This window comes from Lipotes vexillifer, unplaced genomic scaffold, assembly GCF_000442215.2.
Source record: "Lipotes vexillifer unplaced genomic scaffold, Lipotes_vexillifer_v1.1 scaffold1258, whole genome shotgun sequence".
In the NCBI taxonomy this organism is placed as follows: domain Eukaryota; kingdom Metazoa; phylum Chordata; class Mammalia; order Artiodactyla; family Lipotidae; genus Lipotes; species Lipotes vexillifer.
The window spans coordinates 957157-973764 of NW_006773444.1; the positions used below are offsets into that span (position 1 = coordinate 957157).

The window sequence follows — 16608 nt, forward strand, 5'->3', positions numbered from 1 at the left end:
AAAAAAAAAAAAAAAAAAAAAAAATTTCTGAGGGTTTAAACCAATAAAAACAGAAAGAGTCACTCGATTAATGTTGAAGCTTTTCTGGTTTTATCCATAAATTATGTTCATTAATGGGTATATGGAATAAATTTAAAAATTACCTTTCATCTAATTAAAAGATACCTTTTCAAGAAAGATTTCCTTTTCACGCTTAATTTATATTTATATATATTTATTTCACGCAAATATATTTATATTGTTTATATTTATTTGCAATTGTAATAAGAACTCAGTCTAGAAGAGTATTTCCCTACCCACAGTTTTATGATCACATGAAATTTAAAAATCTAATTTAGATAGACATTCTTGTTTTGTATCACATTTCATTTCAACTATTTAAAACAGACTTTTAAAAACAAAATATATATTGAATAGAATACAATTTTACGTGGGACCAGTATGGAAATGTGAAATCAAGAAAAAAGAATAATAATGCAAAATGTTTTATTGTTATAGAAGAGTTTGTCTCTGTGATTTGTCTATGTGTCTATGTGCTATTTAAAGTGATCGTACCAAATTTTATTAGATACATTTAAAATGTCAATATTTATAAGATGCTATGAAATATTTTCCTTCAAGTATTTAAAATTATGAAGAAGCTTTTTGTATGCCAACTTTGAAATGCGAGGGCACAGAAAGTTTTAAAAAATTCTTTCAACGTATGGCTGCAGAATTTAGGAAACAGGCTGTGTGGCTCCAAAACCATCAGCTGCTCCTGAGAATTCAGGGAAGTGGTTTCAGACGGTGTAACTCAGTTACTCTAACGAAGGGCCCTCCGGATCACGCCGGCTGGGGCTGGAGAACTGGAAACTAACACATTCGGAAAGTAACACATTCCTCATCTTCTGAATGTACCACGGGCAGCTAAAAAAGAAGCCACATGATGCTTTGTGCAACTATCTAGTTTTTAAAAACCCACAAAACAAAAAACAACTAAACTAATCTATAATTTCATTTCCCGGAAGGTGGTGCAAAGCTGCCAGAAGCCCCATGAGGTTAGCACGAAGCCCCTGCGGTGTTAGTACTCACGTTCGAGCCCCTTCCCAGTGCGGACTTGGAGGTATCCTCATCACTGTCTGCCCCCGGCTGCTTGAGTTGCTCTGCCTGGAACAGAAGCAGGACCCCCGTCATCTCCAGGTGACAGCAGGATCACACAGTACGGTTGTCCTTAGCAATTATTAAAGCAAACCACGCCAGCGTGGTCATCCCTCAGGGCAGCAGCATCTGCATAAACAGCTGTAATCCACAGGCCACGATTCTTAGGAACCTGAAAGCTGTTCTAAAATAGCCCCTAAGCAGTGCTCACAGATCTGACAACCACAGTTTTGAAATTCATGACTCATGGAGTGTGAGTTTCCATTTTGTCTTTTTCCCCAGAGCATCTCTTTTGCTTAGAAGAGATGCAATATGAAAACAGCAGTGGGTCTGAGCTGATCAATTAGCTCTGAAAACCAATTAATTCAGTAGGTTTTGAGGATTTCTACGTTTTAAATTCAGTTTACCACTGCATTGCTGATTGACTGGATACACATCAAAATAACTCACCAAGTACCTCACTCCCTATCCATAAAAGGTGAACAATAATGACATCTCACTTCATGGTTTAAAAGAAGGTTTCCCTTGATGGTGTGGTGACCTCCAGACAGAGAACCACCAGCTGCCCTGGGAAATACAGCTCTGGGCCACACCCTGCTCTCCCAAATGAGGATCTCTGGGGATGTGACCCAAGAATCCAATTGTTACACTAGATCTTAAGGTGATTCTAAGGTATTTTCGGAACTACTTGGTTAGGAGAATAAATAATGTCAAAATGAAAGTTATCACGTTGAAAGAACATTAAAATACCAAAGAAGGATACTTTCCCTCATTGACTTCAGCCAAAATGATATCTTTTTAAGCATATTCTCTATTGAGATTTTACACACACACATGCATGTTTTTTCCTTTAAGTAGATAATAAAGACTCACTTTAACTTTAAATGTCTCCATTCTTAGTATTTTGCTCTCAGACATGTGTAGACTATCTGGCATCATAGGATTTTAGAAATCATCTAAAAAATGATTTACTCAGGACTTCCCTGGTGGCCTGCCAGGGAAGGAATCCACCTGCCAATGCAGGGGACATGGGTTCGAGCCCTGGTCTGGGATGATCCCACATGCCACGGAGCAACCAAGCCCGCGAGCCACAACTACTGAGTCTGCGTGTCACAACTACTGAAGCCTGCGTGCCTAGAGCCCATGCTCCACAACAAGAGAAGCCTCCACAGTGAGAAGCCCGCACACCACAACAAAGAGTAGCCCCCGCTCACCGCAACTGGAGAAAGCCTGCACGCAGCAACAAAGACCCAATGCAGCCAAAAACAAATAACTAAATTTATAAAAATTTTAAAAATAAAAAATAATTTGCTCCAAACCCTCCTGCTATTAATGAAGAAAACCTGAGACCCAGGCTTGCCAGGCAGTGTACAGTGTGTGGACGGTGAGAGCCACGGCTCTGGAAAGACAGGCGGGTCCGAATTCTGGCAACACTAGCCCTGGGATTTGCTCAGAGTGTGCAGCCTGGGCTTCTTCACCTGTAAAATGGGGTTGATAATGCCTCTCTCACTAGGTTTATAGAAGATTGAAGGAGGGTGCATTTAGCACAGCATCTCAAACAATAAAAACAGAGAGAAACAAGGAAGGAAAAGGTTAATGCCCAAAACAACAAATAATCCAGTAAGGTTACGACTGTATAAGGGCAGTTGAGGGCAAAATAAAATAAAATAACTGAGAGGGGAAGATGAGGTGTATGAGAAAGGAAAAACAGTTCTAGCCAGTCTAAGACCAAAGAAAGATGGGGTACGGCAGAGGGAAAGCCCCTGGGACCCACAGACCAGGCTTCCTCACCATCTGTGGCATTTTCACAGGTGTTTCAGACTCTCATGGAGAATGCTGCCAAACCATCACATGCATTCGGCTTTTATTCTGCTTAAAACAAAGGCATTTCTAGATTTTCTACTGACTTTGCTGGCAGTTTCATGTCTCAAAAGCAAGAAGAAGGGCTCTTGAGATCTTGGTGTGAGGAAAGGGTAGATTTTCCGTGAATTAGAATTGTGAGAACAAAAGAGGCCAGCGGTGCCTGCAGTCCCAGCAAACTGACCTCAAATTTCAGGAACCATATTACTCAGCCATTAAAAAGAATAAAAGCATGCCATTTGCAGAAACATGGATGGACCTGGAGATTATCATACTAAGTGAAGTAAGTCAGACAAAGACAAATATCATGTGATGTCACTTACATGTGGAATCTAAAGTATGATACAAACCAACCTATCTATGAAACAGAAACAGACTCACAGACATAGAGAACAGACTTGTGGTTGCCAAGGGGTGGGGGAAGGATGCAGTGGGAGTTTGGGATCAGCAGATGCAAACTATATTATATAGGACGGATAAACAACAAGGTCCTACTGTACAGCACAGGGAACTATATTCAATATCCTGTGATAAACCATAATGGAAAAGAATATGAAACAGAATATATGTATGTATAACTGAGTCACTTTGCTGTACAGCAGAAATTAACACAACACTGTAAATCAACTATACTTCAATAAAATATTTTAAAAAAGATGACAGGAACCAGAAACCCAACATTAATAGAGTGAAGGGAAATTCAAATGTGAAACTGAATCTGTAATTTCAAGTAATTCTGGCAGGAAAGGAAAGGATGGGGGAGGAGGGAAGAGGAGGGGGACAGGATGGTGGGGTGAGGGCACAGAAGATCTTAAGTAGAGACACACACGGAGCAGAGATTTTCAAAGGACACGTGGAAGCAGGGGGAAACACACACAATCAGTAATAAGACAGAGAATCAAGAACCCACAATCAAAGCATCAGGCGGTCAAGAGCAATGCACTGGAGTTTGGCAGAAACTCCTGAGGACAGGGACCCCTCACTAGTTCAGGCGGCGACTTCTCTCTGGGCTGCCAGCTTGCACCCAGCGTGCTCACTGACCTCTCACCTCCGAACCGCAAGCTGACCCGGGATCTAACCCCAGGACCCTGAGCAAGTTTATTTCTTTGGGCCCCAGCGTCCTCATCAGGAACATGGGGTGGATGGTAATTCTGAGCCCATGGGCTCCAGAAGGTCAGGACACGTGCAGGCCGGTGCACAGATGCAAGGGCCATGAGATGGGCGGAGAGGGCTCTGGACCAATGTGCGTCCACCCTACTCACGCCTCTTCTACCGCTCCGGGGATGGCGGACGCTTCCAAACCCAGCTGGCGGATTAAAGACGAACGTTCCCCACAATGGTTCTGTCTTTTTTAGTGCCATCTACTAGTTAAGAGAAAATACTTGACCCAGCAAAATAAACCTTTTTAAACCAACACAATAGATATCACAAGCATTTTCCTTTCTTGGTAGTCAGAAGGCATGTATAGCTTGAGAGTTTCAAAGATGATTTTAAATGTGTTCATTTTTACTCTCTGTACTATGACTTTATAACACTGTACCCAAATTACGGTTTTAGGATTTATTAACTAAGACCAACCAGATCAATAAAATTAACTTATTCAGCATGTTCCCAAATCATATGGGGAGGAGCAGGGAACATCTAAAATTTACTGGCAAATGGACCCACTCAACAACTGATGTTCGTCTCCACAAAGCGGCCCCTGGGCAGCTCCTTGAGGCTGCACCAGGTTGTACAAGTTCTGAAGATTTGGTTCATTTGTCGGGATATTGGGTATTTATATAAACTTAACCGTACCATGCACTCACTTATCCATCCATCCAGAGGTTGTTTACTGAGCTTCAACCTCCTTCCAGGACTGTGCAGGTACCAGCAGAGAGGATGCATGGCTTCGTGTTCTGCTGGTGAGTTAAACACCATCACCCAAGACCACTGTTTTAGGAGCGAAGCGTGGGATATGAGAGGCATTTGTGCATACTGACACGACACGCACCCCACTTCCTGAAGGAGTGAGGACTCCTACGTGTATTTAGACAAATTCCAAGAGAGGCTGAGGACAAACATCTCAAGAAACTGTACAGAATGCAGAATCATATGTCAATTTGATTTATATTTGATACTGAATCAATTACCTTGCTATCGCTTCTTTTATTAACTTTGAAAAATCCCAGAATTTTTTTCTTCTCTTTATCTGTCTCATCGTTGCCAAGTGATGATTTTCTAAAGGTTTCTGGGGGAAAAAAAAAGTACTAAGTTATTTTTCAGTGTATGAAACATTAGATTAAGCACTTTAAAAATATCAGCAAATGATTTTTTTACTCTAGTCTTAAACTTTAGTTCTTATAAGAGAGCAAAACCATCAACTATTTCTCTCAAAGCATTCTGAGCCACCCAAAGCCTCCAGCTGGGTTTAGGAAATCTCTAAAGGTTCTGATAATCTTTAGTATTGTAAAAACAAAACAAAACAAAACAAAAAAAACCCGAATAAATCCAGAAGTTCTAGGGCAGTCTTGTGCAACAAAAAATAAAGGGACTATATATGTAATTTTGCATTTTCCAACAGCTGCACCAAAAAGAACCAGGTGAAATTAATTTTAATAACGTTTTATTTAACCCAATAGATCTAAAATATTAGTATTCCATCACATAATCCATACAAAATTATTAATGAGGTGTTTTACGTTCGTTTTGGTACTAAGCCTTCAAAAGGCAGTGTGCACATCACGGCACATCTCAGCTTGCACTGGCCACATGCCTCGTGCCTGATGGCCATGCCTGGTTTGTGACCATCAGACCGGATAGCACAGCTCTCGGGACTGAGACATCTGTGCTAAACATCTGCTTTAAGAATTATGAGGGTGGCGGTAAAAACGCAAACTAAATAAATTACATCAACAGCTTCCCGGCTTGAGGAGCCCACTCATTTCCAGAACCTGGAGTAACAGTGATGGTTTACCCAGGGGACATCTGAAATAACCACGTCAGCTCCTCCATGACCCATGTCCCCAGATTTTTCTTCCTCTACCTCAAACAGGATGTTTTCCTTTTTCATTACATTCTCTAGGGGACCTGTTTTTTCTTCTATTTTTTTTTTTTTTTATTCTTGACTTCTAAATCCTCAGTCTTCTCCATTTCCTGGAGTTTTCTTCAGTGGGATTTTCGAGCTAGAATGGATGCTCTGGAGTTCCAGATGGGGCACTAAAGCCCATGCCAGTCAGGATGGTGACGACACAGCCAAGGGCCATGGTCTCCAGGGCTAGGCAGAACTGGTGGCAGCAGCATCCCTGGGACCTTGGGCCACACCAGATGCCCATACAGGAGACTCTGGGCATGGGGCCCAGCACTCCCCACTCAACAAGCACCCCCCACCCTGGGATGCTTAAGCTGTGGGGACCACACTTGAGAGCCAGCAGAGTAGAGCTTAAGGACGCCGTCGTGTGGGCATACTGGGCCTCAGTTTCCCCATCTGCAGATTGAAGATGACTCAGATGACCAAGCCTGGCACCCTCAGTGCCACCACAACCATTGTGGCCATTATTCATTGATCGATGACACTCCGAAGGCCACTCCAGGCCTTTGTCATCCGCTCATCCTGTTCTTGTCTTCCAAGGCACACAGATACGGCCAGTAGAAAAGATGTTGAGGTGTTGCTGAAGGCCTGAAAAATTAATTTCCCCACACCGCTGCCAATTGCTGGACCGCCAAACCACTGGTGGAAAAATGTGGACTGGATTTTACAAACTCTGCCACCAAGATACCAACCCAAACCAGGTAAATATCGGTGAACTGCTCATCTGCTAACCAAGAATTTCATATACCAACTCGAGAAGGCAGACACGGAAGTCGGAGCCTTTGTGACATGCATTAACATAATACTGTCCTCCCAATGAAGCAAAAACCAAGCCCCTGAATCCCTGCATTCTGTCAGTGGCAAAGGCTCTGGTTTTAGTCCCAGGAACCAGGCCTCTCAGCTTCATGCAGGTGGCTCCAGCCGGGCCAATCAGCGGTCCCCACATCACATGACATCCAAACCAGCGAGGGGACCGGCTTCAGTGGTGAGGCATGCGTCCCCCCGAAAACACACGTGCACGTAGGATTCACAGTTAATTGCACCCAAACCCTCTGTTAGGCCCAGAGCCTGTAACAAAATATTCTGCATCACAGAGTAAAGCTATATGTGGACAAAAGTATGCACCAACATGTATGTTTGTACCTCTGATGTTTCTAGAATTGACTGCTATGTGACACAGATGTGGCAAGTGCAGGATATGACAGTGCCTGAGACATGAGGGAGACAGAACACATCACTGGCACACAGGCTGTTGTGCCAGCCACACAACGGTGAGACTGGATCAGAAATTCAGACTCTCATTTCTCTTCCTGGACAGGGGGAGTGGCTGGTCACCAGGCCCAGGGCTGAGGCTCGGGCTCGGGGCACAGAGCCTCCCCAAGGGGACCGAGAGGCCACAGCGCACAGCTGCCCGGCTCTGAGCTGGGCCCCAACCAGACGGTCTAATCTCATAGGTGAGGCTTGGAGATTCTGGACTGATGGGGCCTCCTGTGAGGTTTGCGACTGGCAGGCACTGTGGAATAATGGGCTGCATGGCAGGGCAAGATCACTTGGTTTTCCTGACCGTGTTCCCATCAGCCAGTGGTTCCCAGCCAGGCCTGGAGAAAATACGCCAGTTAAGACCTAGAAGCCATGGTTCTAAGTGGATGGCAATTTGAGTTTATTTTGTTTCAATTTACTCTCATTTACTAAGATTTAGATATGAATAAAAACGCAGGGGAGGTTGTGTCTCATCCGTTTGGAAGTTTCAAAGTGATTTGGAAGGTGATACGGATGAGCTGAGGTGTGTGGACGGATGGAGGATGCTGCAGGGGCCCTTGCGGACTGGCTCATTGAAAACGTCCACTTCTCCAGATGCAGAAATGGAGCAAGCCGTTGGGGGCCAGATCAGGGTCACCAAGCTTGTAAATGCAAGAGGGGAAACTGGGTCTGCATCGCAGGGAAATGTGCACGTTTGTAAGTGACCATCCCCACCATGGGGGTCGTAAAAGAAGAGTCAAAATAGCTCTGATTCACCTTCCCCGCTGCCCTCAGCCTTACAATATCCCCGAATCACATCACTCAGAACTGATCAGGCCTTCGTATACATGAGTTTTCTGCTCAAACCAACTATCTATTCATGGTGCTTCTTTTTTTAATTGAAGTATAGCTGATTTAAAACATTGTGTTAGTTTCAGTTAGCTAGCTAGCTAGCTAGATAGATTGATAGATATAGATATATAGATAGAGTGATATATTCTTTTGCAGATTCTTTTCCATTATAGGTTATTACAAGATATTGAGTATAGTTCCCTGTGCTACACAACAGGTCATCTATTTTATATATAGTAGTATGTGTATCTGTTAGTCCCAAACTCCTAATTTATCCCCTCCACCCTTCCCCTTTGGTAACCTTGAGTTTGTTTTCTATGTCTGTGAGTCTGTTTCTGTTTTGTAAATAAGTTCATTTGTATCATTTTTTTTTAGACTCCACATATAAGTGATACATCACATGGTATTTGTCTTTGACTTACTACACTTAGTAAGATAATCTCTAGGTCCATCCATGTTCCTACAAATGGCATTATTTCATTCTTTTTTATGGCTGAGTAATATTCCTTTGTATATATATATATATATATACCTCATCTTTACCCATTCATCTGTCAATGGACACTTAGGTTGCTTCTGTGTCTTAGCTGTTGCAAATAGTGCTGCTATGAACATAGGGGTACATGTATCTTCTCAAAGTACAGTTTTCTCCAGATATATGCCTAGGAGTGGGATTGCTGGATCATATGGTAATTCTATTTTTAGCTTTTTAAGGGACCCCCCCCCCCATACTGTTCTCCATAGTGGCTGCACCAATCCCACTGATAGTGTAAGAGGGTTCGTTTTTCTCCTCATCCTCTCCAGCATTTGTTGTTATTTGCAGACTTTTTAATGATGACCATTCTGACTGGTGTGAGGTGATACCTCATCATAGTTTTGATTGGCATTTCTCTACTAATTAGTGATACTGAGCATCTTTTCATGTGCCTGTTGGCCATCTGTATGTCTTCTTTGGAGAAGTGTCTATGGTGCTTCTCAAAAGAGAGTCCCTCTCTTTGTAGCATCCATCTGCCCTGTATGATGGAGGAGGTAACAGGTGAGGAATATGAAGGGAGACCACTGTCAGACACGACACCTGGTCTGTGGCTCCAGAACAAAGTCCAGATATTCTGCATTATTTTTCTTTTTGAAACAAAGTCTAATGTTAAACACTTTACTAAACATGGACAGAAATTTCTATAAAATCCAAACACTCATTGGGATTTTAATGACCCTATTGGAGTGTGTGTGTGTTATGTGTGTGTGTGTAGTCCAAAAGATTTATATAAGTCCCAATACATATGTGTGTGCATACACGCCTATGTACATATGTGCATGCATATGTATGTATGTATTATACATAATACATACATATATATATATAATTTATAAGAAATGAATGCAAAATTTGGATCAGTCATTTACATACTTGTCTATGACAGAAAAGGTCAGATTTCACAATCCACACTGCCCCAGATTCTGCAGCAGGCAGGATGGACCCTGAGGGCAGGTAAGCACAGGTGAGAAGGGCACGGGGCCTCTCCTGCATGGACCACTTCTGCTCTGCCCTGAAGTTCTGTGTTCATAAAGGGCCGTTTTCTACAAACAGCTCCCTCACTGCTCACCAATCAGAGCCACACAACGAACCCTCGCCCAAGGGACGTTCTTCTCTTAGTCAACCAGGGAGTCAAGAAACCAAGCCACAACCTCAGTTCAGCCTGGCCAGACGCCCCCAGAGGTGCTGCCCTGCATCCCCTCAGGTCACCCCGTGCATCGTCCTAGCCCAGAGCCATGCAAGGTGCAGCTGGCGGGGCAGCGCTGGGCTCACTGTACCTCGGCAGCTCAGGGAAGGCTCCGACTGTGTTTTGGTCAGAAGAACTGGAAAAGGCAGGCAACAGAGAGTGAAGACAGGCTTCTTGACCCGTGGCAGCACCTGACGAGGCCTTGGCCCCTGTGTCAGCCTGGGCTGAGGCTGCTGTGCCCCGCAGGAGAAGGCCAAGTGCAAAGCAGGCCTGCATCCCTGGCCTGGATCCCCTAGAATCCCGCAGCTGTCTGGCTGCTAAGCGCCATCCTGGAAGCAGGTGGCAGCAAAGCCTTCTGCTTTCTCAAGCTGCCGCCGCCAGGAATTCCAGAAAAGGGTGGGCCTCTGCCTACAACACATATCCTGCCCGTGGCCTTTACCCTTCCCCAAGCAGCTGCCAGCTGGGAGGGGGCGCAACCCAAGAGGGGCAAAGGAGAGAGCTCCTCACGGACAGAAATGTTCTCTTCTCTACTCAAATGTCTGACTGTCAGTAGGATGGGATGCAGGCGTTTGGCAAGGAGCCCACATGGCACATTATGGTCCAGACGAAAAGGATGTTGGCCACAGGCAGGGCACATCCTCGCCATACCAGGTGATGCTCCTTTATTTGTCTGGGGAGGCTGCCGGGGTCCCGTCCCAGGATGAGTGTCCCCAGCAGGGTGCCAGAGGCAGTGCAGAGGAGGACTCGGAGGTTGGGGGACAGCTATTTCTCCACGTGCAACAGCGTGCCCTGCCCTGCGCGGGGGTCAGAAGAGGGAGGTCCGGACTTAGGGCAGTTTCTGCTCTCTCCGCCTCACCCATGTGCCCAGAAGACCACCCACGGGCTTGCTGGGCCCACTCCTTAATGCAGAGACTGGTTTCATACGCTTTTCCCAGGTATTAGATTCTACAGCTACCTTTCAAGATATTCCGATTGATTAGCACATAACAGAAATACTCGTTTGCAGAAGACTTTTCCTTTCACATGCTTAAATGTGGGGCAATTTTAATTTTTTTGTCTTTCCTTCTCTTTTTCTGTCTTACCAAATGAAAGCTCTGTTTCCAAAGATTCCCAGAAACCAAATTTAAATAGGGCTGATATAACAAGACAGACACACCGGCAACATCCAGGCCCATGCAGCAGGTGCTGAGAATCATCTTCTCTGTGTTTTAAAAACATACTGGATAAAACACAAGATGCATTACTCTCAAATGCCAGAACACTTTTTTTTTTTGAAGGAATAGTCTATGTTCTTTTACATGATTGAGCTAAAACCCTTCCTTGAATGTCAAATGAGACCCAGGGTCCAGGACCTTCAGGGGGAGATCTGGGGGAAGGGGAGGTTCCATGACCATTACAGTTTGGTAATAAGAAAATATAGATTTTTAAAATTGGGACACATTTTTTGAAAACTGTAGAAAAACATGAAAACTTGAATATGTGTGTATTTTAAAAGCCCAACCTGGTCAATATTTGTGAAATAAAAGCCAACGGATATCAGGTGAGCTCATTAAAATAGACACTTTTGTGAAGTTCATTTTAATAATTCTGAAGTCAAGGAATATTAACTATATATATATATATATATATATATATATTTTGGTCTCACAGTTCAAATACAGTCAGCCCCTGTGTCAGTCAGGGAAATGTGCTTACACAACAGTCTTTGTACCAACATTGGCCTCAAGGTGTCACTCAAGCCAGAGCCTCTTACTAACTGTGATCTCAGGCTGGTACCACCTTCACGGGAGAAGAAGGATGGAGGGGAAGCATCACGTGTTGTCTCCAGGGACTGAACTGCACTTGGGCAGGTTTAGGGAACAGCTAACTGCATTCTGCCACTGGTTTCAAGTAGGAGCAACGTTTGAGACTTGGGAGTATTTAATGGCAACTGAAAAGGAAATACAGGAGAATACGGTTCACACGTGGCTTCTGAGAAGTTCTTTTAGAGCAGAAGCTCCAGTATTCTCACCTTTCCCCTTTTTACGTATCTCATGGAAGCTCACAGGAGACAAGGGGTAAAGAGCATGCTCACGACTGGGGGAAAGAGGTATAACTACAATCCATGTATTGTATTTCCCGCCCACTCCCGTTCTGGTTTGGACAAAATTGGAGAGGCCTGCAAACGCCCATCCCCATCGCTCTGCGCTACGACGCACGCGCGGAGAGCCAGCGGCGCCGCGTCTGAGACGCCAGGTGGCCTCACCTCTCTTGTTGTCCCAGGCGTAGAGCTCCTTTATCCCCAGCTCGTTCAGGGACTTGGAGAGCTCCAGCTCCTCGCCGGCCACGTTGTCCCTGAGGAGCACCACGTGCTCCGGGCTGACGTCGCACTTGGCGCAGATGACTGGGAGGATGCTCTGCAGGGGAACCTCGGGGCTCACGCGCACCACCGCCTTCTGTGTGCGCAGGTAGTTCACCACCAGGCGCACCGTCTTCTGGAAAACACGGCAGGCAGAATTCCGTGAGCGCATCTTCACACAGCTGTGTTTATACTAGAACGGAGCAGGGCACGATTTTGTGTGGACCGGGTCTTTCTTCCAAAATTCAGTGGGTCGTGGGGGAAAGGGCACACTGAATAGGAATAGCAAATGCCTGGAAAAATGAATTTACCTTCCAATCTCTTTTGCTAATGAACAAACTGCTACCAACATGGGGAAATGGACAGCAGTGAGGGTCTCAATTTGGAATCTAATATACACACTGTCTTTCAAGGATTCTAAACAGACCTGAACACAAGGCACTAATACGTTTTTTAAAGGGAAGTGGTTTGGAACTCTTGTGAACAATCCAATTTAAAGGGAAAAAAAAAAAAACCCTCCGAAAACAAGACATCAAATTTTTGTTTAAGGAGCCAAAATACCCACATAAATATATTAATATCTAGTATCATATATTTATAAGAATATTGACATATATACACTACACACATATGTATTTTAAGCTAGAAAAATACAACATACACTAGACATACAAATATAATAGGCATATAATAATAGACATCATAATCAGAAAAAAAAATCAATTTGACTAAAGCTGATTATACATGTCTACAGATAAAGTGACCCATCAAAAATGTAATAGGCTGAAGTTTCATGCAGTCAACTTCTGTTTGGTCTTTACTGATCACCCACAGTGTTCTAAGATCCTGGAGGAGTGGACTCAGTAAATATGTATTGAATTTAAAAAAATGCACTGAGATTTATCTCACCCCTTTCCAGTCTGAGTGCTAGGGTTTGATGAATTTCAGGAGGAAAAATGGAACCATGGATCTCTTCCATGCTTCTTAAGCTGGAGTCATATATAAACTTGGGCTCACCTGCCCCTGGGATTTGCAGCTGGGGTTCAAGACGGCAAGAAAAGCCACAGAATATAAATATAAAAAGGGTTTATTTCCTTAAACAGTGATTTTAATTGAAGAATTAGGGAAAACTCAAAGTACAGGTAGCACCAATTAAAAGTTATTAACCACCCAAACCTAGAGGACATGACCTGTTGGCCAAATTAACATGTTTAAAAATAGGGAAATTTAGTAGGTATTACAATAATCTAAAAGAATGAAATAGCATTGCTTTCAACTGGAGAGGAAAGATCCACAACAAAGCCTTATTAAAAAGTACAATAGGGCTTCCCTGGTGGCGCAGTGGTTGAGAGTCCGCCTGCCGATGCAGGGGACACGGGTTCGTGCCCCGGTCCGGGAAGACCCCACATGCCGCGGAGCGGCTGGACCCGTGAGCCATGGCCGCTGAGCCTGCGCGTCTGGAGCCTGTGCTCCGCAATGGGAGAGGCCACAACAGTGAGAGGCTCGTGCACCGCAAAAAAACAAACAAACAAACAAAAAATTACAATAAGCAGCTGGAGTTACCTTTAATCAATACTCAAAAGCCTGGAATCTATGCATAAAATATTATCCAAATTGCAATGAGTATTTCTGACATTAGTATTTCAAAAGGGAACCCCTTTCTGTTTCCTCTCTCTAGGAAGATGTTTACATCGTCTACATATTCCAACCTCTGCCGTGGACAGGAAGGCCTCCAGAACTCAGCTAGAACTTTTAGGACTAGGCTAAGAGGGTAGACATTGGCTACCTCTGGTTATTTCAATGAAAATTAAGAAATGAAAAGTTGGTTTTCGATCACACTAGCTGCATTTCGCATGCTCAGCAGCTACATGTCATCAGTGGCTGTCACCTTGCCGAGGGCAGAATTATAGACCATTTCCATCTTTGCAGAAAGTTCTGGTGGATAGTTCTGCTCTAGACTGGCTCCTCTTCTCTGGTATGGAAAGAAGAAATGCTACACAACAAACATTATTCAATGCTTGAACTTCGGTCTCCTAAAGTAAACTCAGTTTAGGGTCTAACTTAGCCCACCACGCAAGTGGAAACCTCAACCACAGCATGCGTTACTTATACAGCAGGGGCTCTGCCGGCCCCTCCTCAGCACCTCCAGCACCCTGGGTCACAGGGAACTGCATACGGCCTTATATGACAAAGGGTCCCTCGTGCTACTGACCTCAGGCACCTTAGCAGGGCCAGCCTTAACCTTTGCTTCAGGAACTTTTTCTTTCAGAAATACGGTATGCGCATTCAGGGTCCCAACCAAAGTATTTGGCTTAAAATTCAAAGGCTGTTGAGTTTCTGAAGACCAGATCTCCAAGGCATGGTTGGACGGATTCAGGTGGTTCTGAAGGCAAAGTTCAACCAGTAGGTCCATCATCGCGTGGCTGAAAGAGAGAAACAAATCACGGTCATGGGGAATGTTTGCACTCTCCCTTCTGCCAGCTGAGTGGGTTAAGACAAATGAACCAGTGGGTGAATAAGCAAACTGGCCGTCCGTAGGAAGAAAGAAAACAGCTTCTCGTTAATTCCTCAAGCATGACTGCACAGTGATATCTTAACACTTTCAATACTAATAAACAACACTACTGAAAGCACCATCAGAATCAGAATAGCTGGGAAAATAGTTACATTTCTAGTTAAACCCATGGATATGTTGACCTGAATCCTATAAGGTCAGCACAAATGATAACATATGGGCATAAGGCATTAAATTTTCAGTTATTCACAAATATAGTGTATCTGAAACACTGAAATTTTAAGTTGAAGAAAATAGCTTTCTTTTTAGCTAAAAAGTATGCTTTTTAAAGACAAAAAATGAAGAAAATTACCTTATTTGAATTTTTGTAATTTCTAAATTTTAAAATTTTTAATAATTTTTATAATGTCTCCCATCACAGATCATTATTTACTAAGGGAGCCAAATAACAATTCAGCTTGTCCCAAAGAATGAAATAATCTCATTTCCATCATTTATATTCACCTGGCAGAATGTTTGTATATTTCAAGCTGACCTCTCTTTTCCTACACATTTCCTGAGCAGTGGGGCATAAACACCTCACGAAAGCATAGGTCCTTTCCTGTGATCTATTTCTTAATCAGGAACTGGCACGGCAATAATTTCAGGTCATAGTGATGCTTTCCAGGTGTCTGGCGCTCAGGGGTGTGTAGACCTGGGACTCGTGGTGCACCTGTAAAGGCACAGGTGCCAGCTTCTGCCCACCATTCGGTCCTCACTCACCTTGAGGGCTGTGAGCTGCGGGGGTCCTGACACTGAACTGTGAAACCACAGGCAAAGCTGCAAAGTACCCTATTTCCCATTCACTCGTTAAAAATATCAATAATATTCTAGTGGATACAGAACACTTCCCAGCCATCTCCATGACAATACTTCCTCCCACCCGATATCCAGGAAGTAATTAGGTAACAGTCTATGTCTTAACCTGGGGACCCTGGAATCACCTGGGACGTTTAGGAGGCTCATCACCCCCCTGGCTCCCGGGGACTCTAAAAGGACACGCGGTGGGGACAGGGCAGCGCTAACCCTCACGTGGGCCACGCTGGTGGGCGTGCTGGCTAATGACGCTGTCAGCTCTGATTCCCTCGGCTCCGGGATAAAAATCATCTTTCTCTCAACGACAAGCATCATTTGCATTTTTGCAGTGTTGCATGTCCCCTTTATATTTCTAAATGGATATATTTTAAAAGTTTTAACTATTGAAGTTTCAGTAATATTTAAAAGCAACAATTTTATCAACGACAAGCATAATGTGTCAGAACAGGCAGCAATGTCACCAAAGACTCCAAGACACGAAACTCCATGGAAAAGCCTCAGCACAGAAAACAGACTTCTAACGATGCTAAAATAACGACCTATTACTTGTTACCACGTACTATGTTTCCTCCACGGCCCAGAGCCATTCTGTGCAGGTCACACTGTTCCCACTTACCCTCACCAATCCTGGGAGGTGGGGACCGCTATCCCCCAGTTCCCATGAGGGGGTGGAGCTGGGGTTGGGACCCTGGTCCCATACGATGTTGACTGTCACTTCCCCTCTCTTATCTCTACCCACAGTCTACTGCCACCAAGTAAACCAAAAAGGATAAATTCTCAAAGATTTGAATTAATCCTAGAATGTAAACCACGAAGGACACCAAAGCTACTGATGTAACCTTCTGTTCTTCTAATTCAATAATTGGTAACATGTTTTTTTTTTTTTTTTTTTTTTTTTTTTGTTTTTTTGTGGTACGCGGGCCTCTCACTGTAGTGGCCTCTGCCGTTGCGGAGCACAGGCTCCAGACGCGCAGGCTCAGTGGCCATGGCTCACGGGCCCAGCCGCTCCGCGGCATGTGGG

General features: G+C 44.1%; 1 protein-coding gene across 1 annotated transcript in view; it reads right to left on the reverse strand.

The window, feature by feature from the left end:
• Nucleotides 1-16608, reverse strand: part of COBL (cordon-bleu WH2 repeat protein) — a 447965-nt gene that overhangs the window by 333515 nt on the left and 97842 nt on the right. The window contains exons 3-5 of the mRNA XM_007448340.1: nucleotides 14430-14640; nucleotides 12125-12353; nucleotides 5130-5227 (exon numbers count right to left, since the gene is read on the reverse strand). Of these exons, the coding sequence (XP_007448402.1) occupies nucleotides 5130-5227; nucleotides 12125-12353; nucleotides 14430-14640 (538 nt within the window). The remainder of the gene's footprint in view (nucleotides 1-5129; nucleotides 5228-12124; nucleotides 12354-14429; nucleotides 14641-16608) is intronic.